At 44.7% G+C, this 18115-nt stretch overlaps 1 protein-coding gene across 6 annotated transcripts in view; it reads left to right on the forward strand.

Moving 5' to 3' along the window:
* Positions 1–18115, forward strand: part of EYA2 (EYA transcriptional coactivator and phosphatase 2) — a 231391-nt gene that overhangs the window by 181513 nt on the left and 31763 nt on the right. For all 6 annotated transcript variants that reach the window (XM_072944335.1, XM_072944340.1, XM_072944336.1 and 3 more), the window contains one exon: positions 10425–10514. In XM_072944335.1, coding sequence (XP_072800436.1) covers positions 10425–10514 — 90 coding nt within the window. The remainder of the gene's footprint in view (positions 1–10424; positions 10515–18115) is intronic.

The following is an 18115-nucleotide window of genomic DNA, read 5'->3' on the forward strand; positions in this document are numbered from 1 at the left end:
CACCCACATGAAACTGGGGTGCACCACCTTCCCAGCCTGTGGATACATTCACCACCCCAGAAGGTCCCAGAACCTATCCTTTGGGGTTTTTTGGAGGCTTCATTACATAAGCATGATTGATTAAGTCATTGGCCATTGGTGCTTGAACTTGATCTCCAGGCTCCTCCACCTCCCTGGAGGGAGGTCAGGGGGTGGGGCTGAAAGTCCCAACCATCTAATCACAGGGTTAGTTTCCTTGGCAACCAGTCCCCATCCTTAGCGCCTTTCAAAACCTTATTAATATAAACTCTGATGTAGTTGAAAGGGGCTTATTATGAACAAAAGACACTCCTTTTACTTTTTTATCACTCTTTTTCTTAAATTGAAGTATGGTTGACTTACAATATTATATTAGTTTTAGGTGTACAGCATAGTGCAATATTTTTATAGATTACACACCAAATTTTTTATAACATTATTGACTGTATTCCCTGTGCTGTCCATTACATCCTTATGACTTATTTATGACCGGCAGTTTGTACCTCTTAATTGTTTCACCTATTTCACCCATGCCTCCACCCTCCTCCCCTCTGGCAACCACTAGTTTGTTCTCTGTATCTGTGGATGTGTTTCTGCTTTGTTATGTTTGTTCATTTGCTTTGTTGGGTTTTGGGATTTTTTGGTATCACATACAAGTGAAAACATGCAGTATTTGTCATTCTCTGTCTAGCTTATTTCATTAAGCATAATATCCTCCAGGTCCATCCATGTTGTCGAAAATGGCAAGATTTCATTCTTTTTTATGGCTGAGTAGTACTCCATTGTATGCACACGCCACATCTTTACTCGTTCAACTGCTGATGGGCACTTAGGTTGCTTCCATACCTTGGCTATTAGAAATCCCAAGGACTTTAGGAGCTCTGTGCCAGAACTGGGGACAAAGACCAAATACAGAATTCTTACTATAAATCACAATATCACACACTCCCGAATACCACTCCCCCCAATTATTACTACAACCAAAAATGTCCCCTGAACTTCCAAACTACTGTCTAGGAAGAGGTGCTACCTTTGCTGAGAACCACTGCCTTAAAATGTGGTGCAGGAGATCATGTACCCAAAAGAGCAGCGTTTTGTAGTGTATTCGTTGCATGTCATGGTAGGCAGACAAATGGCCCCCAAAAGATGCCCAGGCCTACTCCCCAGAACCTATGAATGTCACCTTATATGGCCAAAGAGACTTGGCAGGTGTGACTAAGTCATCCTAAGTAATCACAAGTAATCCTTGTAAAAGCAGGGCAAGAGATGAGAGTGGATAGTAGGAGACATGGGGACAGAAGGAAGGGGCTGTAGTGGAGGGGCCACGCCAAGGAATGCAGGTGGCCTCCAGAAGCTGGAAAAGGCAAGGAAATGAATTCTCCTTTGAAAATTCCAGAAGGAACACCTTGATTTTAGACTTCTGATCCAGAACTGTAAGAGAATAAATGTGTGTTCTTTCAAGCCACTAGGTTTGTAGAAATTTGTTACAACAGTCATAAGAAACTAATATGCATGCTTGGCTTAATGGTTAACTTCCAGTTATGGTGAGTGGAACAGGTTTGCGAGCTACAGTCATAACAAGTTTCTTTCTAAACTAAATGCATTTAAGTTCTTTTTTTAAGTGGGGGCAGGAGTAGGAACCCTCCTACACTGTTGGTGGGAATGTAAATTGGTGCAGCCAGTATGGAGGACAGTATGGAGGTTCCTTAAGAAAACTAAAAATAGAGTTACCACATGATCCAGCAATCCCACTTATGGGCATATATCTGGAGAAAAGTAGTGCAGAAAGACACATGCACCCCAATGTTCACAGCAGCACTGTTTACAATAGCCAAGACATGGAAACAACCCAAATGTCCATCAAAAGATGAATGGATAAAGAAGATGTGGTATGTATATACAATGGAATACTGTTCGGCCGTAAAAAAGAATAAATAATGTCATTTGCAGCAACATGGATGGACCTAGAGATCATCATATTAAGTGAAGTAAGTCAAAGATAAATATATGATGTCACTTATATGTGGAATCTAAAAAAAAAATTTATTTACAAACCAGAAGTAGACTCATACACATAGAAAACAAACTGTGGTTACCAGTGAGGAAAGGGGAAGTGAGGGATAGATTAGGAATTTGGGATTAACAGATACACATCACTGTATATAAAACAGATAAACAACAAGGACCTACATTATAGCACAGGGAACTACATTCAGTTTCTTGTAATGAGCCATAATGGAAAACAAACTGAAAATATATATGTATGTGTGTATATGTATAACTGAATTGCTTTGCTGTACACCTGAAACTAACATTATAAATCAACTACACGTCAATAAAAAGTAATAATTAAAAAAGAGATAGCAAGAAAAAGTGGGGGGAGGGTAGCTGAATTAAAAGAAAGTACTAAATTAACATAATACAGCTGCTCTTGGGCATGTGAAACTTGCAAAGGTGTTCCAAGAATGACCTTGGTTTAGAAAATACCAGGTTAAACTATTGCACGGGCATTTCTTGTTGATGGCTCTCAACCACTTTGCTTCACGGAGCTTCTTGGCCTGGGGCCACTTTCATGAACACCTGGTGAATGATGCAGCCAATTTGTGGTGGTCCCTGGGGGGAAGCCATTTGCTCCATTAGGACGATGCTTGTGCGAAGGAGAGATTTCAGATTCTGGCTCTGGGATCAGATAATAGCTCTGGCCCTTCTGTGCACTTGGCTTACATCACCTGGGGGTGGGCGGAGGAAGAGGTGCCATCAAAGGAGAAGACATTCAGTCTTCTGAGGTGCTGCCTGGCGAAGCTCAGTCATTTGCAAGGATGTGCAGAAGCACTTCACCTTGCCCCTGGCCATGGCTGGTTGAAAGTACTAGTTTTTGTACAGACATGGGATGGTTGTCAGCAGAATTATTTTTCATTATAAGCAATAGAAACTCAACACTCATTAAGCTAAAAAAGAAAATGTATTTGCTCATGTAACCAAAATGTCCAGAAGTAGACTGTGGGGAAACTCAATCTGATCATTTCATATGAATCCGTGTGCGTGTGCATGTGCTCTGCCTGTTTGGTGACAGAGGTGGCTGCCGGCATCCTCAAGCTTAGGTTCTACCAGCTCAGCCACCCCAGGGGTAAGACGGTGCCTCTTTCCCAACAGTTAGAGCCGACATCCCAGGGCCAAGTCTCACTGGGTCCCATTGGCCACATGACCATCCCTGCACCAGTCACTATGACTCTGACCAGGTCGAGGTTATGAGATCATCCCGGGCCATAATGGATATTAATTTTACTAAAATTTATTAACAGCTGATTTACAGATATGAAAGTTCATTCCCAGAGAGATTAGGTATCACCACAATGTCATGCTGCGTTTTTTGTTAACCAGCTGGTGTTTTTTCAAAGCGTCTAACAAAGACATTGTCTTGGGGGCTCCCAAGGCCACAGTGAAATGATGTAGATGAAAATTAGCAAAGGGAAAAGTCACGTGGAATAAAGTCCAGGAACAACCTGGTACACCCTTCCTGGTGCCCCCTCCCAGTAAAGCACAGACAGTCCAGTTAATTCTCCCAGCACTGATGTGCCAGCCAGGGAAGCCTACCTGAGCCTTGTTGTCCAGGGTCTTACTGGGGTCCCTGATACAGGCACACAGCACCTGCATGGCTGACTTGAGCCCCTCAGAACAAAACCAGGCATTTACCATAAATCACAGTTAACATAAACGATCTGGTCAACTGGTCTTGTGTGACCCAAAGGCTCAGATCTCGTCTACCAGGAGCCAGCAAAGGGCCAGTCCTGAAGACAGACCTTTCGTAGGAATGTGGAGGGTTTAAGCAACCCAGGCCTGCTGAGTTAACCTTTTCCTGCACAGACAGCCCCCAAATCTTCACAGCAGAGACTCCAAAGGAACCCAGCTAAACAACTCAGCTCAAGTGGAGACCACCAGACACCACAGAGACATGGTACATCTGGATATTCCGGGGCAGAGGGTCAGGGCGCCCCACACACCTCTTACCAGTCATGCAATTGAGCCATGGAAGTCAGGCACTTTCTCAGAGCAAAGAAGCATCATGGCATGACCAGAGGATTATAGAATCTGAGTCAGATCAAACCTGAATTCCAGGATCCCTCCCCACTCTCTTACACACACACACACACACACACACACACACACACACACCACTCCAACTAAAACAGAAGTTCATCATTGCAACATATGATGTGCCCTGATATTTTGCCATCTGTTCTAGAAATTGGCAAACTTTTTCTACGAAGGGATAATAAATACTTTAGGCTTTAGGCTAGGCTCTGTAGCAACTGTCAACTCTACCACTGTAACACAGAAGCAGCCATAAACATGAAGTGAACAAATGGACATGGCTGTGTTCCAAGAAAACTTTACAAAAACCAGCAGTGGGCCACAGTTTACTGACCCCTGGATTCTCTCATATTTCTTATGTCCTTTTTTTCTCTTTTAGTGGTGATCATTTAAAGTAAACTTTCACTAAAAGGAGTATAACCTAACCTTTGAAAAACTCATTTAACCTTTGTAACAACCCTATGAATTACATAACCCCGTTTTACAGATAAGAAACTGAGGGACACGAAGGTTAAGTAACTTGTACACCGTCATCTAGCTGTTAAGAGGTGGAACTGCCTTGATCACAAGCAGTCTGGCTCAGAGCCCACACTCTTAACCCACTCTGAAGCACTCAATAAAGATTGGCCATTATGATTATTATCCAGCCAGCTGTGAAAAAAGAAACAAAAACAAAACCCGAAAGACCACAGTCATCTAAGTTGATTTCAAGATGAATTTGGGGTGTGCCTTTCTTTCGTTCAAAGGGTTGCGATGCTGAATATATCATGGGTGGATCTCATTTCGTTGAATTAAACATGCTTGAGAACCATTACATGCTTAAAATAGAAAACTTGGACAGTTCAGATGAGGGCTTTCTTTAATGGACAAATAGAGTTGTGATTCATGAAAATAACTTTTTGGTAAAAGCCTGGACTCCTTTTGAAATGAGAACGGTTGCCTCCTAATTCATGGGGATTCATCACTCAGACGTCTAAGAATACGGCTTAAATTGGAGCGCTTGTAAATTTGGGCTGTGGAGGCACTGGACCGAAAACAGTTGCCATCGTCTAAGTTAACCCTGAGTAACTTTCACATTCGGATTTTGAAAGCTCCAGGAATCCACATGCCATTGTCTTCAAGTTTGTTTGACATCAGATTAATTGCATTTTAGGAAAGACTTTCTTTTTCAGGCTCTTACCCTTTCCCCTCCATCAGGGAAATACATCACAAGATAACTTACTGATCTGCAAGGCAGATCTTGGAGCAGCCCATATGGTGAACGTCCCCACCATTCTCCTCTAATTAAGACAACTTCACCAAGAATGCGTAATAATTAAGTTACAGAGCTGAGTCTAGGTCCACAGCATCTGCCTCGGGGCGGGTGGGGGTGGGGGTCCAATTCTCAAGCATCCTCATCAGCCTCCTAAATGAATGCATGTATAGCCCACTTCACCATCATCAAAACGGAACCTGACAAATCTGTAGAACATTAGGGCGCATTGAAAAAACCTGCAGTGCCTTAGTCTGATTTGTACCTTCACTGGGAGAGAGCCACCCACAGATTCTTGAGTCAAAGATGACATTCCATCCACCCCAACCCCACCGGCCCCCAGCACAGTTGTCTCGACAGACAAGTTACAAATTGAAGACTGTTTTGGAAAAACTCCCTTTTCTCAGTTCTCCATTCTGGTTTAAATTGATCGTTTCTGAAGCTCAATCTGTTTCTACTGTTGCTTGTTTAGGAAATTAACCAGTGATTTTTTTTTTAATCCAAAGAGTATGTAATGATTAAGAAAATGGTTTTCATGTGAGATGGTACTTTCATAAAGTACCATCTGATTTGGGGTGTTCCTACTGGGTTTACAGAAACAAGTTCTTTGCTTAAGGGTGTGAGGAAGTGGACTGGGAGCATTCTGACAAATAACCAATGCTTGTGTACTACCTGCTACACACCCGGCTCTGGGCTAGGTGTTTACACATGTGCTATCTAATTTAGTCCTCACTGCAACTTTGGCCTGTAGCTTTTTATTAGCTGAAGAACATGGAGTGAAGGCTCCTGCCTTTTAGACTTTATTTGACTGGGAGATGTGCTGGATCAGACATAAGGTCCTCCCCTTCTAGCTGCACAGGGTGACTTAAGCCAGCAGACCAAGGTGGTTTGTTTAGAGAGCATATTAGGGGCACATTCAGCAGGCAGCGGGAGATGAAACCCATGGCTGTCATCCTGCCCTGGCTCCAGATGTCTTTCACATTAATTAACGCTGAGTCTCCACCAATTGTTTTTTTTTTTTCTTCCTTTCTCAGTCTTTGCAACCCTGAAAAAACATTTTCTACTTGGATAGAGTGCTCCAGCCCAGAGTAACACTTCGTGTTACTCAACTCCTGGGACACTTGTGCTTTTCTTGGGCTATTCCAGATTTTTCCACCCCAGCACAATGAGTTTTTTTTATCAAGCTCCTTGAAAAGAGGATCTACCTACAGTTTAAAACATTCTTTTTCTTTTTTTTAATTGAAGTACAGTCAGTTACAGTGTGTCAATTTCTGGTGCACAGCACAATGACCCAGTCATGCATATACACACACATATTCATTTTCATATTCTTTTTCATTAAAGGTTATTACAAGATATCAAATATAGTGCCCTGTGCTATACAGAAGAATTTTTAAAATCTATTTTTATATATAGTGGCTAACGTTGGCAAATCTCTAACTCCCACATTTATCCCTTCCCACCCCCTTTCCCCCGGTAACCATAGATTGTTTACTATGTCTGTGAGTCTGTTTCTGTTTTGTAGATGAGTTCATTAGTGTCCTCTTTTTTCTTCTTCTTTTTTTTTAGGTTTCACATAGGCAACTTGCAAGTGATTTTAAGAAAACCTAAAGTAAGAGAATGCTCAGGCAGTAAATGGGGATTATAAAGTTCTCCTCAGAAACTTTTGGGTGTCTGTAAATTTTTGTTTCAGTTTATAACTATATAATAAACGTCTGCACCCCTTCTTTTTAAAAAAAAATTAGAATATTCTAGATAATGTGAAATTCACTTTGATCATCACCTCTAATTCCTTTGTCCCCTCTTCTCTCCTTCCAGAAGTCACTACTGTTCTGACTCTGGGTGTCTACTTGCAGAGATTTATAAATATATAAGTATCCATGGAAAATACATAGTAACATTTATGTGTTTCTAATAAATGGTAATAACATGCAATATATAACTTTCAGAAAACTGTTGCTTTCACTCTTTTTTTTTGATATGTCCCTGTTAATACATGGAGATCTGGTTTATTTCTTTCCATTAAACTCAGTTTTCTGTTATATGAATATTCTACATTTTACTTCTCTAATCTCTTATGGCTGGAAAGCTAAATTGTTACCAATCTTTTGCTATTTACAAACAATTCTGTCATGAACATCTTTTTACGAGTGCCTTGCTCACATGTATGGGTTTTTCTCTAGGGTCATATTTACTCCAGGGTCATAATACTGAGTATATTTCCTTTTATTTTTTTTCTTCTTCCCTCCCCATTACCTTTTATTTTTAATTTAGTTTTTTTTAATCCAGGAAATATCTGCATATAGTTTAAAACTCATAAAGTTCTCCAAAAGAAAGTATTATGAAAAAAGCAGTCCCCAAAGATTTGCCCCCACCCCCACCCTCTGTTTCTGCCCGGAGGCAACAACTTTCAACTCTTGCTGATTCTTTGGGTATTTACCTCCAGAATTCTAAGTAACCTGCTTCTGTGACCACTTGTTGATTTTTTCCCCTTTTAGGCATGATCCCTAGCTTCCCAAACTAGAAGACATTAGCTCTTTTTTCTAACCCTTGTCTCCACCACACACAGGCTGACTTTCTCTTCCAATCTTCCCAAAAGTCATAATTTTAGCTTTATCAACATATCAGCTTTATCAATTTGCCTTCTTACAGCCACGTAGACGCTTTTCACGGACAAGCCATTCCATCTGCCGTAATCACTTCTGCTTTTGTGGGCCGGCCAGGGAGCTGACATTTTTCTGGTTAAATCCTTTCAGTAGCTTGAGGCTGGCTGTGTGTCATCTTCTTGCTTCTCTAGCACCTGGAGGACTTGGTCATAGGTGGTTAGGTGTACAAACCGCCTGGCCAAGAAAGAATGTGTGATTATGCAGATGTGAAATGGCTTGGGTTTGGGTTATGTGTGGAAACACTCCCAAAACCTTTTCCCAGGTCGCATGGCGATTCCCCGCTTAGCCCTGAGAAGTTTGTGTTCCCCGTTTTCTCTTCGTTAGTGGAGTGCTCTACCCTGTGACTCCCAGCCAGGACCCAGAGTGCTAAGCTTGGCCCCCTGGGGCCCTAATGAGGTGTTGGGCTTAATGGCTGCGTTCCTGGGCTTGGTTCTTCACAGTTGTGTGTGTGTGAAGCTGAGGTCACCAGCTCCTTTTTTTTTTTCTTCCTTTTTTTTAAGGGTCAAGAAGGGTTTATATCATTAATTATTTATTTCTATAATAGAAGTAATACCGCCTCCTGGTGAAAAATTTCCGCAGGGAAAGAAGCGTAGGGAGTGACAGCTCAAGGCCCCTCTGAGGCCTCCTCTGAAGCCGGGCTGCTCTGGGACCAGATAACCTGGCTTCAAATCCCAGTCCTCCCTAGCTGCGTGGTCTGGAGCAAGCTACCTTGTGAGCCTCAGTGTTCTCATCGGTGAAATGGGAAAATAAGTGGTCACCTCAAATGGTGTTGTGGGAATTAGATGAGTTAATACTTATAGAGTGGCACAGAGAACGTGCTTAGTAGATATTAAGCAGGAATATTACTAAGTGTCGTCTCTCCTTTTAGACTGGTGGTTCTTAACCTTGACTGCATACTGAAATCAGGTGGGAAGCTTTAAATTTTTCTGATGCCTGGATCCCTTCCTCAGCCATTCTGATTTTATTGATCTGGGATACGGCCTGAGCATCAGAGTTTTCAAACACCCTCAGATCCTCACAGTGGGCAGCCACAGTTGAGAACTGTTAGGCTCCATAGTTTCCATGTGTATCACTGGGATAAATGAGGTTATGCTGCCATAACAAACATCCCCCAAATCTCATCTATTTCTTATTTATGGTACATGTCCATTGTGATCTGTTGCAGCTCTGACCCTCATCATCTTTACTCTGGAAGCCAACCTGACCAAGTAGCTTTTATCTGAAACATTTAGTCCTGTGAAGTGGGAAGAGAGAGCACGGTGAACCACGCACTAGCTCTTAAAGCTTCCAGCCAGAAGTGAAACTTAACTTCTGCTCACACTTCATTGGCCAAAGCAAGTCACATGGTCACACCTGAGTTCGACAGGGAGCATCTGTATCAGGGGCTGGGAGACTTTTTCTGCACAGGGCCAGGTAGTAAATATTTTAGGATCTGCAAGAATCTGTCACAACTACTCACCTCTGCCTTCAAAGCACAAAAGCAACCATAGACAATACACTGTCCAAAAATGTGAAAATCACTTGTAGCTCATGAGCCATTTGAAAACAGGCAGCCGGCCAGATCTGGCCCACGGGCCGTAGTTTGCCATCCCCTGGTGTGTATCATTCTCTTACAGGGAGAAGCTCTTCATGAACAGACCCTAAATATGGGTGAAAAGTAATGCAGTCTACACACTGTGTGTACAGAGGAGCGAGAAGTAGACAGAGACAGAGCAGAGGCAGAGGACATTGTATTTTACACACTAGACTGGGGTACAACTTGCTTTTGTCCCTTAATAGTGTGTTTCTGGATGATCCTTTCATGTCAGCAGTTCTGGCATGACTCCCATTTTTTCAGTGGCTGCCTAGTTTGCCCTGCTAGGGATGTACTGAAGTGGGTTTTGTTTGTGTGTTTGGTTTTATAACTAATCCTCTCTTGCTAGATAACAGTGGGTTTTTTTTTAAATATCCGAAGGAGTAAGGTGGTACCGTAGAGCGATCATGGTACAGCGAGAGCCAGCATCCCAGCTCTCTCAGTAGTCTGTACATAGTTTATGTTGCTTTCTCTGAACTCTCTCAGGCCTCCCTGGAAACACACATTTTCCAGGAGTTTCTCCTTTATTACCTCCACTTCTGGTTCTTGCCACACTGAAGACGGTTGCCATTCCAGGGGCATATTTGCTGGGGGAGATTTAAACACTAAAGAGGATAAACAGAAATGATGAAAAAGTAGAAATGAAATCTCAGAAGCTGTACAACGTTACCACCCCGACTCCACCCAGAGACTCATCTTGAGCCATACAGATGAGGGACGACTAAAACTGCCGTTCAGAGGTGGCATGAGGTGGAGGGGAGAAAGGAGGCTGAGATGACAGTGGTGCCACTTGTACGTGCTTTTCTCCTTGTGTCTCCAACAGGACACCACGACGTCCGTGCGCATCGGCCTCATGATGGAGGAAATGATCTTCAGCCTCGCAGACACACATCTGTTCTTCAATGACCTGGAGGTTTGGAATTGCTTGATTGCTTATTTCATTCCATAGTCGCTGTATTTAATCACCTGCTTCTGGTTTGGGAGCAGAGACACGGCCTTTTCTTTGTCCTTGTTTTCTTTGTCGGGTGAAGGCTAAAAACTTTTGCTCACAACCCCAAAGAAGGCACAAAACTGTGGTCAGCCACGGCTTATTAGAAACACACTTGACCGGATTCACTCCTGAGCTTCCCTGTGCGATTAATGGACTTTTCTCTCTGCTCTAGTGGTGACATCCACTGGCAGTTACACTAATCCAATAAAGGCTGTGTAGTTTCTTCCTCCTGAAATTTGCTATTTAATAAGTTTATTAAGGCAAATTAGTACTGATCCTCCTGGGTTAGTAATAATTAGCAGTGGGCCAGGATGGAAGCTTTTAAAAACAATTTACATTGCCCTGAAAACATGTTTTACAAAGAGAGAGAGAGCGTGAGCAATGGGATCACGCTGATTTAAAGTATCTGCTCTTGTCCCCGTAAGCAAGCAGCAAGGGAGATAGGAAAAAGAGAGCAGCTTCAGAAATAAATGTAATTCATTTGTTTATACCCAGCCCCCGTCAGAAAGATTTGGGAAGGATTTCAAATGAGAAACATATTTAAAATAGAGCTACTAAAACAAAGGCAAAGAATAGAAAGTCATGTAATGAATTAGGGTAAGGCATTGTACCAAAAAAATCTGGCTCATGCTAACTACATAAGTTAAGTTCAGTCTGTCTCTGAGCTTCCTGGTAGCCAAGGCAAGGAGGGAAATACAATGCACTACTTACCCTTAATGAAAGAGCAAGCAGCTTTCTGCAACATGAGGAAGGCTTTTTTGTTTTATAAGTAGATTAACGTGAGACTTCTGGCTTTTATATTCTCGTCATTGGTTTAACAGGTTGAAAAATAAATGCAACCTAAAATAATACTGTATGTGAAAGAACAATTCTGTTTACCCTATTTGGAATATTTTCCCTAGAATATGGAAAATCCCAGGGACTAAACTATGAAGTAGAAATAAGAAGGCTACAAATTCCAAATCTGTCCTGACCAGCCCAGAGCATGACTAATATTTATCATCAGGAAAGGATAGAGGTTTTCCTTTCTGGTCTGCAGTCCTAGAGTTCCAGAGTGGGGAATTCCTTGCTGAAATGCTCAATCTCGTGTTCTATCCAGTCTAGGCCAGCCATTAGGGCCTTAGTCCTCCTATCTATGAAATGGAACTGATGCTCTCTGCCCAACATCTTTTTCAAATAAAGGATCAAGGTAAAGGCTTGATGAGGAAGAATTACTTTGGAGTAATAGAAAATGCCACTAGCATCAAGGCCCGGAACTGTCTTTTTAGCCAAAAGCAATGTGCAAGCTCTCTTTACAAAGACTCCTCGTGTCTTGGGGGGAAAAAAAGAGAGAGAACTGAAGGTGAAATTTTTTAATTGAAAAAAAATGGCAGTTGAATCCAGCAAGTATTTATGGAACCTAATGTAGTTAAGACTCAGCTGATTGCAAACAGCAAACCCCAACTCCCTTCAGCCAAAAAAAAAAAAAAAAAGGAAATAACTGGCCCTTGTAGCTGAAAGTTCAAGATAGATTTAGTTTTTTCCTGTCTCCTCCTTAGAATGTCAGTTCTCTGAGAGCATGTCTATCTGATTCACCCTAAATGCCCAGGCTTAGGCAGTAAACAACCAAACAAATCTATAAACAAGAAAGTTCATGACAGCGAAAAGGATGTGAAGACAATAAAGCAATCAGATGTGATAGTGAGCGGTGGGGGAGGGGGATGGGATGGGGGAGCAGCATCCTCCAGGGGGTCAGAAAAGGCATCTTGATGAGGTGGCACTTGAGCCAAGGCCTGAATGATGATAGGAGCCGGCCAGGTGGAGATCAGGGGAGGTGGGAATACCAAGTGCGAAGGCCCTGAGGTGAGAACTAGTGTGATGTAATCTAGGATCTGCGAGAAGCCACGAGACTATAGTGAATGCGTGAAAGCAAGGGGGCAGCTGGGACAGATGAGTCTGGAGAGGGAGGCACGGGCCAGACACAAGCCAGAGACATCAGGGTTTATTCTGAGTGCCGTGGACAACCACGGGGCCAGGGCATGGTAAACAGGAAGAGCCCCATGACCTGGTTTATGTTTTAAAACGACTACTCTGGCTGCTGCATGGAGAATGGGCAGTAGGAGGGGAACTCCAGAGACCAGGAAGGAGATCATTGCAGTCATGCAAGCAAAAGAAGAAAACTGGGTTGGATCGAGATGGTAAGAAGATGCGGGCTTCGGGATGGCGCCAAAGCTGAGAGCACTTGCTGACAGGTTAGACGTGGGGGGTGAGGCAGAGAGGGGGTCGAGGGGGACTCCTAGGCTGGGCCTGACTCAGGCGACAGTGCCATTCTCTGCGATGAGCAGCCTAGGGAAGATCGGAGAATCCATCCTTTTGTCATGAGCACCTGGGACACACCAGCAAAGATACCAAACCACAGGCAGATAACACGAGTTTGAAGCTCTTATGCAGGAAAACCGGCAGACCCATAGTAGGAGCTTTGTCCATCTTAGTTGAACCTCAGGCTCAGAGCCAGGTAATTTTGGGGGACCAGTGTGTGTTCAGGCACATGTCTTCAGAATCTCACCCCCTCTGCTGTTCCTCGCTGGCCCCAAAGTCAAAGTCGCACCTCTTGGAAAAGGATCTTAATTACCAGCTGGAGCTACTCAGGGAAGCCAGTTTGTTTTTATTCTCTACATTTTTTTCCAAAATGTCCCCAATGCCAGAAGCCCCGAGGGCACCTCAGCAGAATTGAAACCATGTTACATGATGGAGAAGTTAAGAACACAAGTGAAAACATATTGCTTGCTGGTGCGGGGAGCCTTTGTCAGAATCTGAAGCGCGGCCTCGTGCAGCTCCCCAGGGAGGCTGTCCAGGGCTGGGGAGAGGTACAGGATGCAGGAGTCCAGTGCAAGGCCCAGCGCCTGCACGGGTAGTCAGATGATGGGGTTTAGGGAACAAAGTCAGATCCCTTTCTGCTCCAAGACTGCAGTGGCATCCGTAAATAAGGGGTCAGTTCCCACAAGCAATGGAGATTTATAGAGAATTTAGCTTTTGCCAGACCTTACTCTAAATGCTGCGGATTCAGTGGCAAACAAAACACAGCAAGCTCCCCACCCTGGAGGCATTGGCCTGCCAGCTGGGGAAGCAGACCATAAACAACTAAATATAAAATGTCAGATAAAGTGCTCCAAAGAGAGACCAGCAGAGTCGGAGGAAACGGTCCCAAGGGCTCTTTTACTTGGTACAATCAGGTAAAGCTTCTCTGACATTTGAGCAGAGACCTAAAGGAAGTGAGGGAGAGGAACATGTGGGTATCTGGGCAGAGTGTGCCAGATGGAGAAAACAGCAGTGCAAAGGCCCTGGGGCATGGTCAAAGTTGGTACATTCCAGAAACAGGGAGGAGGCCAGTGTGGCTGGAGCGGAAGAAGCAAAAAGGGTTGTGGAGGGCAGTGTGGGGGAGGGGGAGACAGACACCATGTGGGGCCTTTGGGCCATCTTAAGGCTTCAGATGATAATCTCAGGGTGACAAGAAGCCGTGGAGGGTTTTCAATAGGGGAGCAGAGTGACCTGACTTACGATTCAAAGGCTCCCTTTGGCTGCCGGGTGGAAAACAGACCAAAGAGGGCAGTGGAAGTAGTTATTTGCGTTAGATCAATGGTTCCCAGACTAAAGGTGAAAGCACTGACGGAGAAGATTCCATGAGGTGGAAGGACTGGTCAGAGAAAAGGAGGTGCCAAGTTAAGCTGTATACCAGGACATTTGGGATGTGTGTCCTGAGTATAGGGCAAGCGTGTGCTTATCAGTTCAATCTGCCTTTGACTCCTGGCTCCACCATCCCCTGGCTGTGTAACCTAGAAAAGTCACTCCATCTCCTTGAACCTCAGTTTTCTCATCTGTTAAATGGGTAGAAGAAAAGCCCCCAAGTTCTAAGGTTGTAATGATGATGGGAGATACAAGGAAGCAGTCAGCACAGAGCCGAGCACACTGCACATGCCCCAGAAATGGGCTTCCCACCAGAGGGCTATCTGTGCCACTGGGGCCATGCAAAAGGGGTTATATGGTACAGGGGCAAATTGTTTCATTTAAATTGTTAGATGTTTATTGTACTAGGAGCTAGAAAATATTAACTAGCTTGACCACTCACTGATTTGACCATAATTCAATAACAATACATGTAATACAGAGAGATGTTAAAGATTTAAGACGGTGGCCAACAACCCAGACCTAAATCACAGCCGGCTACTGGAGTTTGGGCCTAAATATCAACAATTACCTGGCCAACTTGCCTTTGTGCGAGAGCTGCCTCTTTTGCAGTAAAATCCAGGGCAGAAGACCCTAAACTGAAATGTCAGCTGGGTTGTGGGGTGAGCGTGGAGGTTTGATTGAAGCTCACTCACCTGCCGCTCGGGAGCTGTCAAAAGCATCCTCGGGCTCTGTGAACTGCGCATGCACTGGGAGCCCTTTTGCGGGACGCCTTCCCAACGGCCGCTTACTAGAGGCGTGGATGTGCCACCACCAGAGCTGGTGCAGGACCTGGCCCTCCGTCCCAGCTGAGCAGAGGTGCCCGGGGGCACAGACCTCTTGGGTTTGATTTCCAGGCTCAGTGTGCAGCCCGGGAGGCGATGCCTTTCATCCTCTCTGCCCCTGTGGGAAGAGGTGAGTAGGGAAAGCAGGGCCGATTCAGGTGAGAGACAGCACTGTCCTGGCTTTCCCGTCTTCCCTGTTTCTCAGAGAGCAGGCGCTCTCAGTGTCTGCAACCTCAGAATGTCCAAGTGGGGAAGGGCGAGTTTGGAAATGGAAGGGAGGTGGTGGCTGTCACATGAAGGGGAAGAACTGTTGGCTTTTAGCAGGTGGGGCCGGGGATGCCACATAACCCGCTACTTTGGACAGCCTTGTACCCAAAACGCCTGGGGCACCCCATTGAGAACCAAACACCGCGCCAAGGCCTTGAGAACTATCAGTCAGCTGCTGCACAGTATTTAGGGATCATCTGGTGTCCAGCACAACCAGGGCTTTGATGCGGCTTGCTTCCACTTGAAAAAAAAATTTTTTGTCATTAAACTTACGGGGTTTTTTGTTTGTTTGTTTGTTTTTTTACTAGTGTTTTGGGGAAAAAGTGATTTCATAGGTGATAACTGCTTGGGATGAAGCTAAGGTTTTAAACGTTTGAAAAGGAGAGCTGATTGAAAGGGGTATGATAAGGGTGCATCACAAATAGGAAGGCTCTTGCTGGAGGGACCCAGAAGTGGCTGGAATCTGGGCAGATCGTGGCTGCTTGCCTGACATGCGGGCCTGGCTGCTAAACGTCTGATTTACGGTGCTGCAGGTGAATATCGTTTGGGAAATTGTTTCAGTGATGTCAACTATGTTTCAGTAATTTAAATCTCCGTGATAGAAAATGTATCTTATGGAAGGTCACAGTCAAACCCACGTGAAAGCCAATACTCTAGAGCAATGCTGTCCTATAGAATTTTCTACAGTGATGTGAATGTTCGACTCCTCACCGTCCAGTACAGTAGCCACAGGCCACAAGTGATAAGTGTGCACTTGAAATACGGCCAGTGCAGCTGAGGCACTGAGTTTTTAATTAAATTTAATTTTAAATAATTTTAAAGTAAATAGCCACATGTGGGTGGTGACTACTGTATTAGACTGAACAGAATATTTAGCTCATTGTGGAAAGTTCTGTGAGACAGGGCAGCGCTAGAACCCTAAATTTGTAAGACATGACCTACACTTTCAGTTACGATGGTGATGACAATAATTAGAGTAATTATAGCTGGTGTTTACTGAGTACTTACTAGGTACCAGGCACTGCTCTGAGCAGTTTACATGTGTTAAGTTGTTTAATCCTCCCCGTTTTCGCCCCATTGTCTCAGTCTGCTCAGGCTCCCATCACAAAACACCACAGACTGGACGGCTTACACAGTAGAAATTAGTTTTCTTACTGTTTTGGAGGTGAGGAGTCCCAGATTAAGGTGCTGGCAAATGTGGTTCCTGGTGAGAGCTCTCTTCCTGGCTCATTATGTTTCCATAGGCCCTTTCCCCAGTGTGGGTACCAGGAGGAGGGGAGAGAGAGAGAGAAAGGGAGAGAAAGCATGTGTGCTAGCTAGATCTGCTGTCTCTTCTAAGGATGCTAAGCTATCAGATCAGGGCCTCGCCCTTATGACCTCACTTACCCTCAGTTCCTTCCTTAGAGGCCCCCTCTCCAAATACAGCCACACTGAGGGTTAGTGCTTCAGTATATGGACTTGGGGAAGACACACTCAGTCCATAACACCCATTTTACCAGTGAAGGAGCTGAGGCAGAGAAGTTAGGCAAACAGCTTGAAGTCATACCATCAGCAGTGACAGTCTGCAGACCCAGGTGGCCTGTCTCCAGAGCCTTCATGCTCGTCCGCCACGTGGGGCTGCCTCACCCAGGAGAACGACTGCCATCCAACTGAGAAGGAAGATCCCAGCAGCAAATCTAGACGGTGCTGCAGGCCGTGGGTTCAAAGGGAAAAGGAGAGCAGGGAGGGTTGGAGCAGCCAGGAAGCCTACAGGAGGATGAGCAAGTTCTGACAGCAAGAGGAGGAGAAATTCCCTGCCTAACGAAGAAGACAGAGGTGAAAAAGACTTAGTGTAGCATCTTCACACTGTATATGCAAAACAAAAGTCACACACAAATAACAGCAACGAACCACACTGAACCACTGCAGCCCCCTCCCTCCGCATCCTGGAGGGGAGCAAAGCAATAGACAAAGGATCTGAGTGCATTTCTAGAAAGAAGGACAGGGACCGCAGTTGGAGCTGGGGAGAGCGGGGGTTGGGGGGGACAGATGGGAATAGTAAACCCAATCGCAGTGACAGCTGACATGTCCTGAATGCTCACTGTGTGCCCAGGCAGTGCCTGAGGCCTCGTTTAACCTTTACAGCAGCCACAGAAGGCAAATACTGCTTCGTATACCCATTTTAGAGATGGGGAAACTGAGGCACCAAGAGGTTAACTTGCCCAACACTGACACGTACTGAGTTCTTACCCTGTGCCAGGCATCATACATGCATTTTCTCCCTGGAATCTCACAACTACCCTGCAAGGGAGTTTGTTTTGTTTTGTTTCAAGTCTCTAGTTTACCAGTGAAGAGACTGAGGCCCAGGGAGGTCATTTTCTGAAGGTCACAGAGCTATTAAGGCTAGTGTAGAGACCTGATCCCAGGATAAGCAGACTTCTAGTCTGGGACATTCCTCTTTCACAGAAGATCCAGTATGGAGATTAACGGTGAATCAGAGAAGGAATACAGATCTGCAGAGGGCATGCAAGAAGAGACTCCTTCATAAGGAACCAGATCAACGTAAAGGTTTTGGCAGAAGATATCCCTGGCCTGATTCAGGCATGGCCAGGCAGGCGGGTGGGCCAAAGTGGGAGTGCTTCAAGATGCTGCCAGAGCTTTGGGAGGGCTCTTGCTGGAGGGACTCAGAAGTGGCTGGAATCTGGGCAGGTCGTGGCTGCTTGCCTGACATGCGGGCCTGATTGCGAAACGTCTGATTTACGGTGCTGCAGGAGCTATCAGGGAGAATAA

The sequence above is a fragment of the Vicugna pacos genome, chromosome 19 (assembly GCF_048564905.1).
Source record: "Vicugna pacos chromosome 19, VicPac4, whole genome shotgun sequence".
Taxonomy (NCBI): Eukaryota; Metazoa; Chordata; class Mammalia; order Artiodactyla; family Camelidae; genus Vicugna; species Vicugna pacos.